Source organism: Cynocephalus volans, chromosome 3, assembly GCF_027409185.1.
Source record: "Cynocephalus volans isolate mCynVol1 chromosome 3, mCynVol1.pri, whole genome shotgun sequence".
NCBI classification, from domain to species: Eukaryota; Metazoa; Chordata; class Mammalia; order Dermoptera; family Cynocephalidae; genus Cynocephalus; species Cynocephalus volans.
In genome coordinates this window covers 138,427,156-138,444,683 of record NC_084462.1, presented here as the reverse complement: position 1 = coordinate 138,444,683, position 17,528 = coordinate 138,427,156, and the positions used below count along the sequence as shown (strand labels likewise).

The following is a 17,528-nucleotide window of genomic DNA, read 5'->3' as shown; positions in this document are numbered from 1 at the left end:
TACTCTGTGTAAGCATATTACTAGTCTCTCCAGGGTACTGTTTCTCAAAGTACAGCCCCAGAGCCAACTACATCACTAGCACAAGGAATCTGTCTTAACAAGGAATGTATAGATTCCTGGGCTCCACCTCAGAGCCACTGAATCATAATCTTTTAGGGGTAGGACTCGAGAATATGCTTTTATAACTAGTGTGCCAGGGACTCTTCAGAATAATGAAGTTTGAGAACTACTGTAGAAGTGGATCGATAGTTTAATATTTGCAAATTCAGTCTCATATATTTATAGACTATTCCACTGGTGCCACTAGTATTTATCATAGTTTATACATAAGTATATTTATATAAATATATAATATGTAGTACACAAATATATTTATAGAAATATACATTTTATATGTTATACAGAATACATAAAACATATCATTTATATATAGCTGAAGTACTTCCCACAGCAAAACAGAATTGTTTTTCAAAAGTAACTCATTCGGATGGTGGTGGCTGCGGCAGCTGGCGCCGAGTAGCTGAGGTGGAAAAGGCGGCCACTGGGCCTTAGGCAGCCGGGAAACTTGTGGACCTTCCTCTTGCCGTCTCTTAAGGGAGGACTGCTGCTGGTGGCCGGTCGTGGGGGCTGACCACCACTTTGCCCTTGGCAGGAGAGGCTGCCTCGTTTACAGGCAACAGCTCTGAAGTATGGAGCAGGAAAAGAACTGTTTCTTAGCTGCAAAAGCGACTCGAAACAGGGAACACAGCACCGGGGCCACTGTTGACGCTGCCAGGATCCCGGAGGCCGGTGCTGCGCTGAAGGCGGCCAGCTGCCCTACTCAAGATTCGAGGTTTCGGGCCGGCATAAAAGAAGATTCCTGGGAGTGCCCGAGCCGCGCCACGGGACCATCTGAGCAGCCCGAGGCGGCAGCAGCCGAGGAAAGGGACGGTGACTACGCAGAGGCAGAGAGGGAGCAGCCCGACCCAGCACAGCCCCGAGAGTGACTCCCGGGCCCGGCCCGGCTCGGGGGGCGGACACACGACCGGCTTCCGCCTGCCCAACTGGGCAACTCACCGGCCCAGGGGCTGCCTCCATCTTCTCAGGTGGTGGCGGCTCTGACCAGGCTCGGCCAAGCCTGTCCTCCTCGCCCGGCTCGGCTCCTCACTGAGCCTTCTCACTTGCTTGCCCCGGCGCGGGGCTTCCCAGGGCCTGTGGGCAGGCCTCCCCTCCCACTCCCTCCACGGTTCTCTGGCGGGCGGGGCTGGTGGCGTGGGGCGTCCGGCCAGCATCGGGAGGGCAAGGAAGTACGGGCTGGGCCGACTGTCACTCCACCGCACCCTGGGCTCCAGCCCCTGGTAAACTTCCTGTTACTGGGAGGCAGATACCATCTCTGTGGCCACCAGTTGAGAAAAATGCCTAACCGATTTCTGATTAGGAATAGTGTTGTCGGAGAGTCCCCGAGTTTGCTTGAACCTGCCAGAGAGCTGACTGCTGGCGAGCACCACAGTCGGTCCGTGCCGGGGGGGATTCAAAGGTGAACCGTGTGCTGCGGGTTCCTCCCCCGAGGAGCTCATGCTCTGGTGTGGGAGATAAGACAAGTACACAAATAACTGCCATACCAGGAGGAAGGTGATAAGTCCCGAGAAAGATCTACACAGTGCTACAAAGGCACGCAGAGCGACCGGTCGTCTGCGCCTAGCAGAAACCTGGTAGACTTCCTGGGTGAGGCGGTGCCGAGCAGGGTCCTGAAGGCCCAGCTGATAGACGAGTGTTACAGAAGACACGTCCCAGCCCAGCCCAGTGTGCACAGAGCAGGGACACGTCCGGCTAGACAGGCGGAGATTCAACAGAAACCACACACCCTGTGGGGTCACCACTGCGTGATCCAGCAGCCCGGGCCAGAGCTCACGGAACAGGGAGAAGTCCTGCACAGGAAGTGGAAGCTCAGCAGAGACCACACACCCTGCGGTACCGCCCCGTGATCCAGCAGCCCAGCAGAGTCCAAGCTGACCAGAGAGATGGCTCCCAGGAGAGGCCCAAGACCCGAGGCAACCAGACACACAAGGCACTAGAGGCCAACTGAGCAGTCACGGAGGTAGCCATACCAAATTGGCAACCACAGGAACATCTTATTTAGTCAATAGTCTCAAACTGGTGGACTGTGAAACCCCCTGCCACAATGAATAAACATCAAAAAAAAGATACCAGAAATACAAAAAATCAAGAAAGTACACCACCAAAACTTAATAAATCTCAAACTCTAGATCCCATAGAACAAGAAGCCCTTGAAATGACTGACAAGGAATTTCGAGTGATAATTCTAAAGAAACTGAATGAGATACAAGAAAACGCAGCTAGGCATCATGATGAAACGAGGAAAAGTATACGGGACCTGAAAGAAGAAATGTACAAGGAAATCAATGTCCTGAAAAAAAATGTAGCAGAACTTGCCGAACTGAAGAAGTTATTCAGCGAAATAAAAAACACAACGGAGAGTTTAACCAGCAGGCTTGTCGAAGTTGAAAAGAGAACCTCTGAACTTGAAGATGGGCTGTTTGAAATAACATAAGCAGACAAAAAAAAAGAAAAAAGAATCAAAGACATTGAAGAAAATCTGAGAGAGATATCAGACAACCTTAAGTGCTCAAATGTCCGAGTCATGGGTATTCCAGGAGGGGAGGAAAACGGAGACTGCATAGAAAACATATTCAACAAAATAGTGGCAGAAAACTTCCCAGGTATAGGAAAAATCACAGATCTTCAGATCCAGGAAGCTCAACGATCTCCAAACATAATCAACGCAAAACAGCCTTCTCCAAGACATGTTATAGTCAAATTGGCAAAACTCAGAGACAAAGAGAGAATCTTAAAAGCTGCAAGAGAGAAGCGTCAAATCACCTATAAGGGAGCCCCAATCAGGTTAACATCAGACTTTTCATCACAAACCCTAAAAGCTAGAAAGGAATGGGATGATATATTCAAAATACTAAAAGACAAAGATTGCCAGCCAAGAATACTCTACCCTGCAAGGCTATCCCCTTCTGAAATGAAGGGCAAATAGTATATTTCTCAGACAAACAAAAACTGCAGGAGTTCACTACCACACAACCACCCTTACAAGAAATCCTCAAGTGAGTACTGGGTTTGGTTCCTGAAAAATAACTACCACTGCCATAAAAACCCAAGAAAAATCAAAACCCACCAGTATAATAAAAACGGCATTCATGAAGAGAAAACAAACAAACAGAAAGGCTATCTACAACCTAAGGAACCAACAAACACAGAAACCAAACAGTAAATCAGAAAGCAAGGAACAAAAGACACCTAAGACAACCAAACAACCAATAAAATGCTAGGAATAAATCAACACCTTTCAATAACAACTCTTAATGTTAAAGGCTTAAATTCCCCAATCAAAAGACACAGACTGGCTGACTGGATTAAAAAGGAGGACCCAACTATATGCTGCCTACAAGAGACCCAACTCACCCATAAAGATTCACACAGACTAAGAGTGAAAGGATGGAAAAAGATTTACCATGCAAACAGAAAAGAAAAACGAGCTGGAGTAGCTATTCTTATATCAGACAAAATAGACTTTAAACTAAAAACCATAAAAAGAGACAATGAGGGACACTATTTAATGATAAAAGGACTGATCCATCAAGAAGACATAACAATCATAAATATGCACGCACCCAATGTTGGAGCAGCCAGATTTATAAAACAAACTTTATTAGACCTAAAGAAGGAAATAGACACTAATACCATAATAGCAGGGGACCTGAACACCCCACTGTCAATATTAGACAGATCATCTAGGCAAAGAATCAGTAGAGAAACACAAGATCTAAACAAGACTCTAGACCAATTGGAATTGGCAGATATCTACAGAACATTCCACCCAACAACCTCAGAATATTCATTCTTCTCATCAGCACATGGATCATTCTCCAGGATAGATCATATATTAGGTCACAAATCAAGCTTCAACAAATTCAAAAAAATTGGAATTATGCCATGTATTTTCTAAGACCACAATGGATTAAAACTAGAAATTAATAACAAACGAAACTCTGGAAACTATACAAACACATGGAAATTAAACAGCATTCTACTTAATGACATATGGGTCCAAGAAGAAATCAAGCAGGAAATCAAAAAATTTATTGAAACTAATGAAAATGATACATCATACCAAAACCTGTGGGATACTGCAAAAGCAGTATTAAGGGGGAAATTTATTGCATTAAATGCTCACCTCAGAAAAATGGAAAGATGGCAAGTGAACAACCTAACACTTCACCTTAAAGAACTAGAAAAACAAGAATAATCCAAACCAAAAGTTAGCAGACGGAAAGAAATCATTAAGATCAGAGCAGAACTGAATGAAATTGAAAACCAAAAAAACAATTCAAAAGATCAATGAATCAAAAAGTTGGTTTTTTGAAAAGATAAATAAAATTGACAAACCATTAGCATGGCTAACAAAAAAAAGAAGAGAGAAGACTCAAATAACAAAAATTAGAAATGAAAAAGGCGATATTACAACTGATTCATCTGAAATACAAGGAATCATTCGAGACTACTATAAACAACTATACGCCAACAAATTTGAAAATCTGGAGGAAATGGATAAATTTCTGGACACACACAAACTCCCAAAACTGAACCATGAAGACATAGAAAATTTGAACAGACCAATAACAATAAAGGAGATTGAAGCTGTTATCAGAAGGCTCCCAACAAAGAAAAGCCCAGGACCAGATGGATTCACAGCAGAATTTTACCAAACATTCAAAGAGGAATTGACACCGATTCTTTACAAACTATTCCAAAAGATTGAAACGGACGCAAATCTCCCAAACTCATTCTATGAAGCAAACATCATCCTGATACCAAAACCAGGTAAAGATATAACCAAAAAAGAAAACTACAGGCCGATATCCTTGATGAATATAGATGCAAAAATCCTCACTAAAATATTAGCAAACAGAATACAGCAACACATACGTAAAATTATTCACCACGATCAAGTGGGATTCATCCCAGGGATGCAAGGTTGGTTCAACATACGCAAATCAATAAATGTGATACACCGTATTAATAAACTCAAACACAAGGACCATATGATCATCTCTATAGATGCTGAAAAAGCATTTGATAAAGTTCAGCACTCATTCATGACAAAGATCCTCTATAAGTTAGGTATAGAGGGAAAGTATCTCAACATAATTAAAGCCATATATGACAAACCCACTGCCAATATCATCCTGAATGGGGAAAAGCTGAAAGCTTTTCCTTTAAGAACAGGAACTAGACAAGGATGCCCACTCTCACCACTCCTATTCAACATAGTGTTGGAAGTACTAGCCAGAGCAATCAGAGAAGAGAAGGAAATAAAGGGCATCCAGATTGGAAAAGATGAAGTCAAACTGTCCCTGTTTGCAGATGACATGATCCTATATATCGAACAGCCTAAAACCTCTACAAAAAAACTGCTGGAATTGATAAATGATTTCAGCACAGTAGCAGGCTACAAAATCAACACACAAAAATCAGTAGCATTTCTTTTCTCCCATAGTGAACATGCAGAACGAGAAATCAAGAAAGCCTGCCCATTTACAATAGCCACCAAAAAAATAAAATACTTAGGAATTGAGTTAACCAAGGAGGTGAAAAATCTCTATAATGAGAACTACAAACCACTGCTGAGAGAAATTAGAGCGGATACAAGAAGATTGAAAGATATCCCATGCTCTTGGATTGGAAGAATCAACATAGTGAAAATGTCCATACTACTCAAAGTGATATACAAATTCAATGCAATCCCCATCAAAATTCCAAAGACATTTTTCTCAGAAATGGAAAGAACTATCCAGACATTTATATGGAATAATAAAAGACCACGCGTAGCCAAAGCAATGCTGAGCAAAAAAAATAAAGCTGGAGGCATAAAACTACCCGACTTTAAGCTATACTACAAAGCTATAATAACCAAAACAGTATGGTACTGGCATAAAAACAGACACAGAGAATCCAGAAATCAACCCACACACTTACTGCCATCTGATCTTTGACAAAGGCACCAAGCCTATTCACTGGGGAAGGGACTGCCTCTTCAGCAAATGGTGCTGGGATAACTGGATATCCATATGCAGGAGAATGAAACTAGACCCATACCTCTCACCATATACTAAAATCAACTCAACATGGATTAAGGATTTAAATATACACCCTGAAACAATAAAACTTCTTAAAGAAAACATAGGAGAAACACTTCAGGAAATAGGACTGGACACAGACTTCATGAATACGACCCCTAAAGCACAGGCAACCAAAGGAAAAATAAACAAATGGGATTATATCAAACTAAAAAGCTTCTGCACAGCAAAAGAAACAATTAACAGAGTTAAAAGACAACCAACAGAGTGGGAGAAAATATTTGCAAAATATACATCTGACAAAGGATTAATATCCAGAATATATAAGGAACTCAAACAACTTTACAAGAAGAAAACAAGCAACCCAATTAAAAAATGGGCAAAAGAGCTAAGTAGGCATTTCTCTAAGGAAGATATACAAATGGCCAACAGACATATGAAAAAAGGCTCAACATCACTCAGCATCCGGGAAATGCAAATCAAAACCACATTGAGATACCATCTAACCCCAGTTAGGATGGCTAAAATCCAAAAGACTCTGAACGATAAATGCTGGCGAGGTTGCGGAGAAAAAGGAACTTTCATACATTGTTGGTGGGACTGCAAAACGGTGCAGCCTCTATGGAAAATGGTATGGAGGCTCCTCAAACAATTGCAGATAGATCTACCATACGACCCAGCTATCCCACTGCTGGGAATATACCCAGAAGAAAGGAAATCATCAAGTCGAAGGTATACCTGTTCCCTAATGTTCATCGCAGCACCCTTTACAATAGCCAAGAGTTGGAACCAGCCCAAATATCCATCATCGGATGAGTGGATATGGAAAATGTGGTATATCTACACAATGGAATACTACTCAGCTATAAAAACGAATGAAATACTGCCATTTGCAACAACATGGATGGACCTTGACAGAATTATATTAAGTGAAACAAGTCAGGCACAGAAAGAGAAATACCACATGTTCTCACTTATTGGTGGGAGCTAAAAATTAATATATAAATTCACACACACACACAAAAAAAAAACTGGGGGGGGGTGGGGGGAGAAGATATAACAACCACAATTACTTGAAGTTGATACGACAAGCAAACAGAAAGGACATTGTTGGGGGGGAGGGAGGAGAGGGAGGAGGGAGGGAGGTTTTGGTAAGGGGCAACAATAATCAACCACAATGTATATCGACAAAATAAAATTTTTTTTAAAAAAGTAACTCATTTTAGAAACAAAAGTCTAACCGATTACTATCAAACATCATTTTGATGATTCAAGAAAATGCTCTTCTATTCAATTAAAAATAAAGCATTTGAAAACATACTTGCTTTCCAGTTGGTTTGTAGTGTTGCTGACAGCATCTCTCAGTATACCATTTTCCTGCTTCAAGTGAGCTATCTCTGCCTCCATCTGCTCACGAACTTGCTGAAACTGAAATTATTTTACACATATAAGATTTAGAAAGCAAAGATTGCCAAAGCTATCTTTTAAAACAAACCTTATTATGATGAGAATGTAAAAAGCATCAACAGAATGAAGTCTGAGTCATTCTTCTCAAATAAAAATAAACAAATTTAAAAGAAAAATTACGTTTCGTTAGTGATGACTGCAAAATAAATACAAGCAGCCATAGCATTCAAGAATACAAGTAGATGCTAGCTGCTATCATATTTGAAATACAAAACAAACACCTATAGAGATGATGTTTCAGAACAAAAAAATGATTTAAGACTTCTTACCCATAAACTCATATAGTAATAAGCCTGTCCTGATCCTAAAATATGTCAATTTTATGTTAGCAATACTTTTAAATGAAAGTTTTTTAGTAATCCAAAGTTGAAAAACTGAAAACATATTACATACACTTGTAACTGTATTAATTTAAAAATTAAGCCATTAGCAAATAGATGATGACATGAAAGTCTACTTGCTTAAAAATTCTGACCTGTAATTTTTTGTCTTCTTTTTTTATGGTGGTAAAATACAAATAATATAAAATGTACCACCTTAACCATTTTGAAGTATACAGTTCAGGGGTATTTAATACATCCATAATGTTTTGTAACGATAACCACCATTCATCCCCATGAAATCTTTCCATCTTATAAAACAAACTTTATATCCATTAACCAATAACTCCCCATTCCCTCCTCTCCCCAGCCCATGGCAACCACCATTCTAACTTCTGACCTCTAATTTTTTAATTTCAGAATTATAGAATAAAAAGATAAAGAAACACTGAATCTTATATTCTCATAAGCACATACCTTATTTTAGGATGTGAAATCATGTTAATAACTCTTTTAAGGGAAATTAAGAAATGTTGATCATTCACAATCCAATTAAGAGAAATTAACATATGTTTCTATTCTTATAGAAAACTTATATGAAATCTATATCCTGGCCACTATAAGTAATCAAGTAAAAAAAATGATGAAATCACTTAAATTCCTTTCACCTTCAATACAAGATGTTGCTACAATTTGACTAATTTTCAAATGAGCAGTAGGAATTAAGAAGAAAAGATCACCTAAAGCTAGAAAATCAGTTTTCAATCACTTCACTGATAGGGGAAAGAATATTTCAAATGATTAGGGGATGGATAGATGGAGGAGTGGGATAAATAAAAGCTAGAAGCAGTGGACAGAGTAAGAATCTGTCAACAGTATCACTCACTTTTTTGCTACTGGTGGCATTTCAGTGGAAAACACCAGGAATTTTTTAGCAGTGAAGAATAATTTAAAAATTTTTAGCAGACCAGCGATATGACCAAAGCAATATTTTAACAAAAAATAATCTGGTACCAATTACAGGTTAAGATGGAAATAAGAAACCTAATAAGAGGCTATAATTATCCTACTATGAAATAATAAACTAGCAAGATACCTAAGAATTGAACGCAAGACTATCTAGAAATAAAGTATCTTTAAGATTTCAGACCGAATTGTAGACTAGGCAAGGGAGAGAGAAGTCAAAAGATTTAAGCATGAGGATAGTAATGCCTCAAATATTAGAAAATAAAAATAACCTGATCAACAGACAAGAGTTTGACTTCAGACACATGTTAAATATGAGGTGATGACAGACCTTCCAAATTGAAGCATTAGCCAGGAAACACAAATAAAGTAAGTTTGACTAAGGGGAATATTATAAACCCACTTGGCAAGCAGATCCAAGCCATGTTTTTCAATAGCCTTTTATTAGTAATAAAGATATTTCAATCTCTTAAAACAAGAGAGAGAAGGCAAAAAAAAAAAAAAAAAAAAAAAAAAGAACTGATGGTCCAGCTGTAACTACAATCATCAAAATAGATGATACATACAAAAGACAATAAGAAGTGAACCTTTTGAAATGTTGACAGGAAACAGGTGAAAGAGTATGAACTAACAAAAAGAGACAGAAGGTCACTTAAGCCAAAACCTTGAGAGCCATCCTTCACTATCACCTGTCTCCTACATTCTAACATAAAGTCCTTTCTCATTAACTCTTCTGTATTACTCAAACTCATCCCCTCATTGTCAACATCTGATTTCAGGCCCTTGTTCTCTCTGACTTGAATTCCTGCAAAAGCCTTCCAACTATCCCTTGTTCCACTCTCCACACTGCTGCCAGGGTAATAACTAAAAATACTAATATAATCACATATCTGGGTTGCTTAAACTCCTTCAAAGCCTCCCCAGTCTTCAAGTATGCGAGACCCTCTATAACGAGCCCCTATCTACTTGTCTACATCTTTTATTCTTCATTCCAGCCCTGATTCCCAAACACCACAACTCTCACTGTATCTCTCACAAAGTGTTAACACTAGATAACCTGTACTGGAAACACCTAGAGTGCACTCATTAAAAAGCTCAATCCTGGGTCCCAAAATAGACCTACTGAGCCATCATCTCTAGAGATGACACTAAGAATCACACCACACCAAGTAACTCATATTCAGTGCCCATTTCTTCACTCTTGCTCAACAATGCCTAATTGTTTCAAAAGATTCAACACAATCTGGATATCACTTCTAACAAACCTTCTCTACCAATCCTTCTCTTCCACCTGCCACCTCCATTTCTCCAAAGTACCCAATACTTATCTCTACTGTCGTGGTGTATTTACTTACCTGCTTCCAGCCTCCCTACTCATCCACACCTAAAAAAGTTGTTTACTTAAAGACAGGGAGTCAATTTAACTAGCCACCATTTGTCAGTGGCCCAGCACAGGGCCTTGAACATACTAGGTGCTTAAAAGTTTGCTAATGAAGTGAATGTACACATTTCTTCTTGTTTTTAAAGAATAGAATATACCTTCATCTGCATCTGTTGAGTCTCCTGATAACTGACATGCATTTTGTTTTGAAATACATTATGTTCCTTTTCTAATGTTCCAATCCGATCTTTCATCCTTGCTATAACTACGTTGCTTCTTTCTTTCTCTGTCATCATTTCCTAGAAGAGTAAACCAGAAAATAAATTAAGAAAAACTTATTAAAAAGTTATTATAACCCTACCAATAGTAACATTTTTAACATCAATAAAATGATTAAGAATGCTGAAATAATAATAACTTAAAATAAAAGATCAAAGGTTAAAAAAAAGTCTTCTGCACCTCACCTGCTCCTCACACCAATTCTTTTCATAAACTTTGTCACTCTGTTTACTCTCATTTCAAACGGACTTTCTGATTTAAGAGTTAAAGACTGTGAACTTAGAATAAATCCTATATTCTAAGAATATTTTAAAGCAAACAGTTAATTCTCTCTTATTCTCAGGTACCAGTTCTCTTTTAGGGTACAGAAAAAGGCCTAGAAAAAAAGCCTAGAAGGGAAAAAAAAAATAAGTCTCTCTCTTAGGGGAAGAGATAACAATGTCTCTAGGAGTACAGAAGTTCATTCAGAATAAGGAAAAGTAAAACTCAGAAAGCAGTTTTACCATCTCCCCAAGTCAAATCTTAAAAGGATGATTATATTTTGTTTTGCAAGTATTATGAGCTCCTAGAACAAATATTAATAATCAAAGTACATGAAATCCAAGAAATTTTAAAGTTATTTGGAGGTATAGTTAGCCCACATCCTCACCCTAAGAAACTGCTTGACAAAATTTAAGATTTTACTTAATTTATGGCAGCCTGTAAGAGTTAGTTCATTTGTATTTGCAAATTGTTACATTGATGTATAATATGCTTAGAAAGAAATATACACAATCTTAAGTATGCAGCTCAATGAATTACCACAAAGTAAATAGTTAACCTATGTTTAATTTTTTAAATATAATTTTAAAAATAATCACATAAATCTATAAAGTCTCTAATTGTAAGGCATCGTGCTTATTTTACCATTAACTTTAATTAATCTTAATCTACCCAAGTTTTTCCACTGACTTTTTTATTTACTTCAAAGTCACATAAAGAATTTCTATTCAAACAAGGCCACTCATTCTCATGATGTCAATTACCTAAGTGAATGACTTGTAAATAAACCTCATTTACTCTACTGTATTTAATCCCTAAAAGGAGAAACAAGCAGTTCAGGAGAAATGAGACCACATTTTTCTATAGTTTCAATTCTGTTTTCTCAGTCTACACGATGTTTTAAATGTCTTTCTTTTTTTAATCGCTCATACTAAAATTTCTGGGGTTCAAAGAACTTGATTAAAATTTATAAGTATTTATCACAAGACTCCATAAATAAGTTACGTATGTAAGAGATTCATATTTATCCCATAAATTGGATTTAAACAAGATCACACCAAGTTTTGTGCTTCTATAGAAAATAGACCTAAGTCAGATCCAATTAAAACAAATTCCTATGCTCTAAACAGAACACTTCTGCTATTGTGAAAGTAGGATATCTATAAGTACTGTTCTTTTAAATTCATAATTCAACTATAGGATATAATATCATGAAAAAGTAAGATACCCCCCTCCTAAAATTCTAAAAGAAAATTACTTTTTCTGGGTATAAACTTATTACACAAATAATTAAATCAGGGATAGTTAACAATTTCTATAATCTTTCACTGCTTCTGATTCAGGAAGTATATCTCTTAAACATAAGAATGTCTTCACCTGGGTTAACTGCTTACACCGATCCTTTGTAGCAGCAGCATCTTCCTTCACAGCAGCAAGTAACTTGTCTTTTTCTTGAAGTTGATGTACAAGTGCAGTCAATTCTCCTTTACTTGACTACAATTGAGAAATCAACACAGAATTAGTAATAGTTAACACGGGCTAATGGAAATTATGAAAATGAAGTACCTAATATCAAGTGTTCTTAAGCGAATGCAGAGTTCTATATTACATATTAAAGCAAAATGGCTGCCAAATACTGGTCAGTAAAATATTCAGAAAAGTTCCTGTAACGTATTATATTTTGAAATCACTAATAGGATACATATCAATCAAAAAACAGATTTTTACAAAAAATTATAGGACTTCCAGTTTTAAACCCAGTCAAGTTAGCAAATTCCTCCCTTTTTGCCCTAGAAGATCAAAAGAGAGAATATAAAATCAAAATGCAAACTATCATCAATGAAACAATCATCTATAATCTCAAAGCATAATATCAGGAAAGACTGCCAAAAGCAGTGAAGATCAAAGGCAGGTGCTCAACAACCTTGACAGAATATACCCAAAGCTACAGAGGGGCCGCAGGTGCACAGTGCTCTGAAATTAACAGGCACATTCTGAAAAGGCAAAACCAACAATCCCCTATTTGACAGGAAGAACAGTGCAAACACTGAAGACAGGATACTTTCTTGGAAGGAGGTCTCCAGAATAATAAAGAAGAAATCACACAAACTTTACTCAAAGAGAGTAACTAGCCAGTGAGACAGTGAACAGAGAAACTGTGTGGTAAGGCCCCAAGTCTGTCATCTGGAAAGAAACAAAAGTGAAAAGAACTTGTTTATACACACAGCCCCAAGAACACCAGCCAGCCTTCGCCCTTCACCATTATCAATGTCCAGCAAAAAGATGAACCAAGTAGAATACCCCTCACTGGAAGAGGAGTACCAGTCAAAAAGAAATACAACAGGGTCTACAACAAGATACACAGAAAAGGAAAATAATAAGAAAAATACAAACGATAAATAAGCAGACAAAAATTGACTGAAAGTCCCCCAAACTCAATGAACGTTAATCTCCACTGTAACTGTTGAGAGTGGGAAATCCTATTATGATAACTGAAAGGTGGGGCTCTGAAGAGGTAATTAGATCATGAGGATCATGCCCTGGTAACTGGATTGATTCATTGATGGTTTAATGGTGGTCATGGGCATGGTTCTGCTCACTTTAAAAGGAGAGCTCTGAGAGTCTCTCTCTCTGTCTCTTGCTTCTGCCTTTCCAGCAATGTGATACTCTGCATCACTGAAGTCACCACCAAAGAAGGCCCTCACCAGATGTGTTCCCTGGACTTTGGACTTCCCAGCCTCCAAAACTGTAAGCAATAAATTTCATTTTCTTATAAATTACCCAGTTGCAGATATTTCTGTTATAAGCAACAGAAACAGACTATTATACTGCCATTTTAAATAATCTCATCTAGGCGTACTTCATAAAGTTCATATAAAGATTCATATTACCTTTTAATTCCATTTTTCCACAAACTTTTTGAAGTATCCTTGTATAGCAGTTATCTCTAAAAAATAAGACAAAAGAGCAGAGCTCACAAGAAAGAGCTCAGAGAAAGGTAAGACTACAAAATGAGATAAAACATGAGCTGGCAAAACTCAAAGTAGAAGTAAAAGTAACACCATCCCAGAAACAGAATCTAATTAGAAGCAGCAAACAGAAAAAGACATGCTGCTGAAAACACAGTAAGGGCCATAGAGTCCAAGATGGATAGACGTAAATAAAAAGCAGAAATAAAGTTTTCTTTAGTTATGTGTTGTTTTATTAAAAGGACTAAGATAGGAAAGGTAAGGAAGACAGGGAGAGAAGAGCCAACATGTGCTTAATTGATACCCATTATTTCAGTTATTTCAAGGATATTATATAAAACAATCCTAATAACAAAAGTTGACTCAAATCTAATGATTGAAAAAGCATACTGCATCCAAGGGAAAACTGATATAGGCATCAATGTCAAGCCCTATTATAATAAAATTACTGGTGAACTTCAAAGAAACTGAATCCCTTGATGTTCGTACAGTAGATACTGGAAAAATCCAATAAATAATAAACAGTTGGTTGACCACCCAAAGAATGTCTTTGAGAGTGTAGTTTGAAAAACATACATAAAGAGAGAGTGCAAAATACAGGCTGGCCTCAGACCTTTATCTAGCAACATGGATGCAGAGAATAGTAAAACAAAACAACAAATGCATGAAAAATTTTTAAGAAAAGAAAGTGAAACCCAGAATGTTATACCCCACCAAACTATCATTCAAGTATAAAGACAATAAAGAAGCATCTTAACCTGCCAAAATTTGGGAAATAAAGTTTCCATTAAGAAACCCCACAAAAAACAACTTCAGCCAACTAAGAGATGAATATAAAAGCTATGGCAGAAGAGCTGGTATTGAATTTTGAACCCACCATTGAACTGTAGAATTAAGAGTAAAACAAACATAAAAATTATAGTCACAGAACAGATGGTAAATATTGTATCTGACAAATAGAAATGCTATAATTAATGAATGTTGATAAGGAAGGAAAAGAAAAGGTAGGAAAATTTTTAGTGTAAGGATAGTTTAGCATGGGGCCAAAATTATTAATAACTTAAAGTTAAAAAATCATAATTGAGGCAAGTATATTTAAACATTAACACTGGCTGGCTGATTAGCTCAAGTGGTTAGAGGGCAGTGTTAGAACACCAAGGTCAAGGGTTCAGCTCCCTGCACTGGGAGCCACCAAAATGATAAAAATAAAAAATAAAAAGGTCAATGCTAAAAAAATTAGTAATAATCAAATCAAACATTTACTAGTAATCACATAAACAGTTAACATTTTTGAGCAATTACTATTTGCTAAGAACTCTAAGCATCAAAAATGTATTACCCTGTTCAATCTTCAAAATCTGATAATCATTCCCATTCTAGAGATGGAGAAATTGAGGCAATGAAGTTAAGTAACTTATCTAAGGCCATGAAGCTCGAATTGGCAGAGCCCAAACTGACTCTTAAGAGCCCAGGATCTTACCCTACTGTATTAGTCCGTTTCTGTTGCTTATAACAAAATACCTAGAAATGGGTAATTCATAAGTAAATGAAATTTATTGCTTACAGTTTTGGAGGCTGGGAAATCCAAAGTCCAGGGAACACATCTGGTGAAGCCCTTGGTGGTTGGTGATAGTGACCCAGGAGTCTCATGTGGCAGAAAATGGCGGAACAGAGAGAGACAAACCTCTCATGTGCTCTTCTTTTAAAGCCCTCAGAACCACGCCCATGACCACCATTAAACCAGTCACTATGGCAGGGTCTTCATAATCTATTTACCTCTTCAAGGTTCTACCTTTCAATTACCATAATAGGATTTCCCACATTCTTAACACTGTCACAGTGGGGACCAAGCCTCCAACATATTAAACTTTGAGGGGACACAATTCAATTCTCCCCTCCAACTCTGCAACCCCTCTTGGTTTTATTCTATTTTCCCCATTCCCAAGAAAGCGTATTCATAGGAGACGCTCACTGTCACCTTTCCCATTCATTTGTCACTTATTTACAGTCTAGTACTACAATGAAACTACTTTCACTAAGGATATCCAACAGTTTTTCAATCCTTATCTTCCTTGACCTCTCTAAAGCATGTCACTGTTGATCTTTTCCACCTACCCCCCCAAACTCTCTATGCTCCCTGAGCTTTTATGATTCTACTATCTCCTAGTATTCCTCCTCCTTCTGGTCCTCTTCAGTATCTTTTGTGGTGACTTTCCTTACCCTTTAAATGTTGGCTTCTCAGAGTTCATTCTTGAGCTTTTTTATCTCTTTCCACATCCTCCCTGATCTAATATACATCCACCATACGTACTGGCGATAGTGGGTCACTTTCCTAAATCATTCCCATTGCAACCTTCCATCAACTCCACAGAAATATATATTGAACTGTGAAATGATTATATACAATTAAATTACGAAGGATGCCTAAAACAACCTGAAATTTTGTGATCCTCTACTCTCTTCCTCTACAGTGTTCACAAATACCATTATCACCACAATCTATCCAGTTACACCAGAGAGAAAACAAGCAGCCATCCTATAGTCTTCTTTAGCCACTATAAATGGTCAGCAAGTCCTCTAACTCCTCTCTCTATCCTATACCTTTCCCTTGCATTTATCTTCCCCCTTGCTCCAAAGAAGTTTTTATTAAGGGTGAGAATTAATTTACATCTAGGACTCTGAAATCTATTAAAAGGTCTGACCAAGACTCAGTTTCTGTGGCAGGAAAGAGGAGAAATTAAACTTACGTAGTCTTTCTCAAATATAGGAAACCTGCAAGGGCAGAGTCCCTTCGGTACAGAACAAAACCATCCCATGAGAAACAAAGAATAAGAAGATTTTAATCCAAAACCGTATCGCTCAAGGAAGGGGGGAAAATGTGAACAGTTCAAACAGTTGCTCTACTTCAAACACTATCTTTAACAGTCTCCAAATTCTTCCTAGGTCTTCCTAAAATAGATTATCAGGAGTAGTCTGATTTACAATCCAGTCTTTAGTTTAAAACTCTCAGACAATAAAATAACTACTCTTGCCCTCATAAGCTACCACTAACATCTCAGTCAAAAAAGAGACACTGAAAGCAACTATTTTTAATTTTAAAAAGCAATAATTATAAACAGCTAGGTAGTAAAATAGTAACTTCAGCTGGAGGGTTTTCCCTACTAGGAGAGTTTCCCAATCACCACAAATAACTAAGAATTCTTTTTAGATATGTACTTACCCAATTATAATAAAGGGACAAATTCTTCAACCAAGAATATCAAGAAAGTTCCTTACAACAGAATAATCTTTCTATTCAAAATCACATATTTGGGCCGAGCCCGTGGCACACTCGGTAGAGTGCTGCGCTGGGAGCGCGGCGACACTCCCGCCGCGGGTTCGGATCCTATATAGGAATGACCGGTGCACTCACTGGCTGAGTGCCGGTCACGAAAAAACGACAAAAAAAAAAAAAAAAAAATCACATATTTACTCTGATTACCCTCAAACACCTTGTTTATTTTGGGCCATTACTGGCACGCATGGAGACTGTCTAATAAGCATACTACATTATAAAATGCCATAGATCTGTAAAACACACTGTCTATAGATACTTGGAAGTACGGACAGACTTATAATGCTATGATAAATGCTATGACAAAAAAGTGCAGATAGTTACGAGAAAGAATAGCATAGCAGGGAGAACAATTTAGACTGTTAATTCAGATTAACCTTATATGAGTAAATGATATTCAAGTGA

The 17,528-nt window shown here is 37.8% G+C and overlaps 1 protein-coding gene across 7 annotated transcripts in view; it reads right to left on the bottom strand.

Annotated features, from left to right (window-relative positions):
• Window positions 1–17,528, bottom strand: part of KTN1 (kinectin 1) — a 109,622-nt gene that overhangs the window by 51,485 nt on the left and 40,609 nt on the right. For all 7 annotated transcript variants that reach the window (XM_063090671.1, XM_063090670.1, XM_063090672.1 and 4 more), the window contains 3 exons: window positions 12,198–12,314; window positions 10,439–10,579; window positions 7,468–7,574 (listed from right to left, as the gene is read on the bottom strand). In XM_063090671.1, the coding sequence (XP_062946741.1) occupies window positions 7,468–7,574; window positions 10,439–10,579; window positions 12,198–12,314 (365 nt within the window). The remainder of the gene's footprint in view (window positions 1–7,467; window positions 7,575–10,438; window positions 10,580–12,197; window positions 12,315–17,528) is intronic.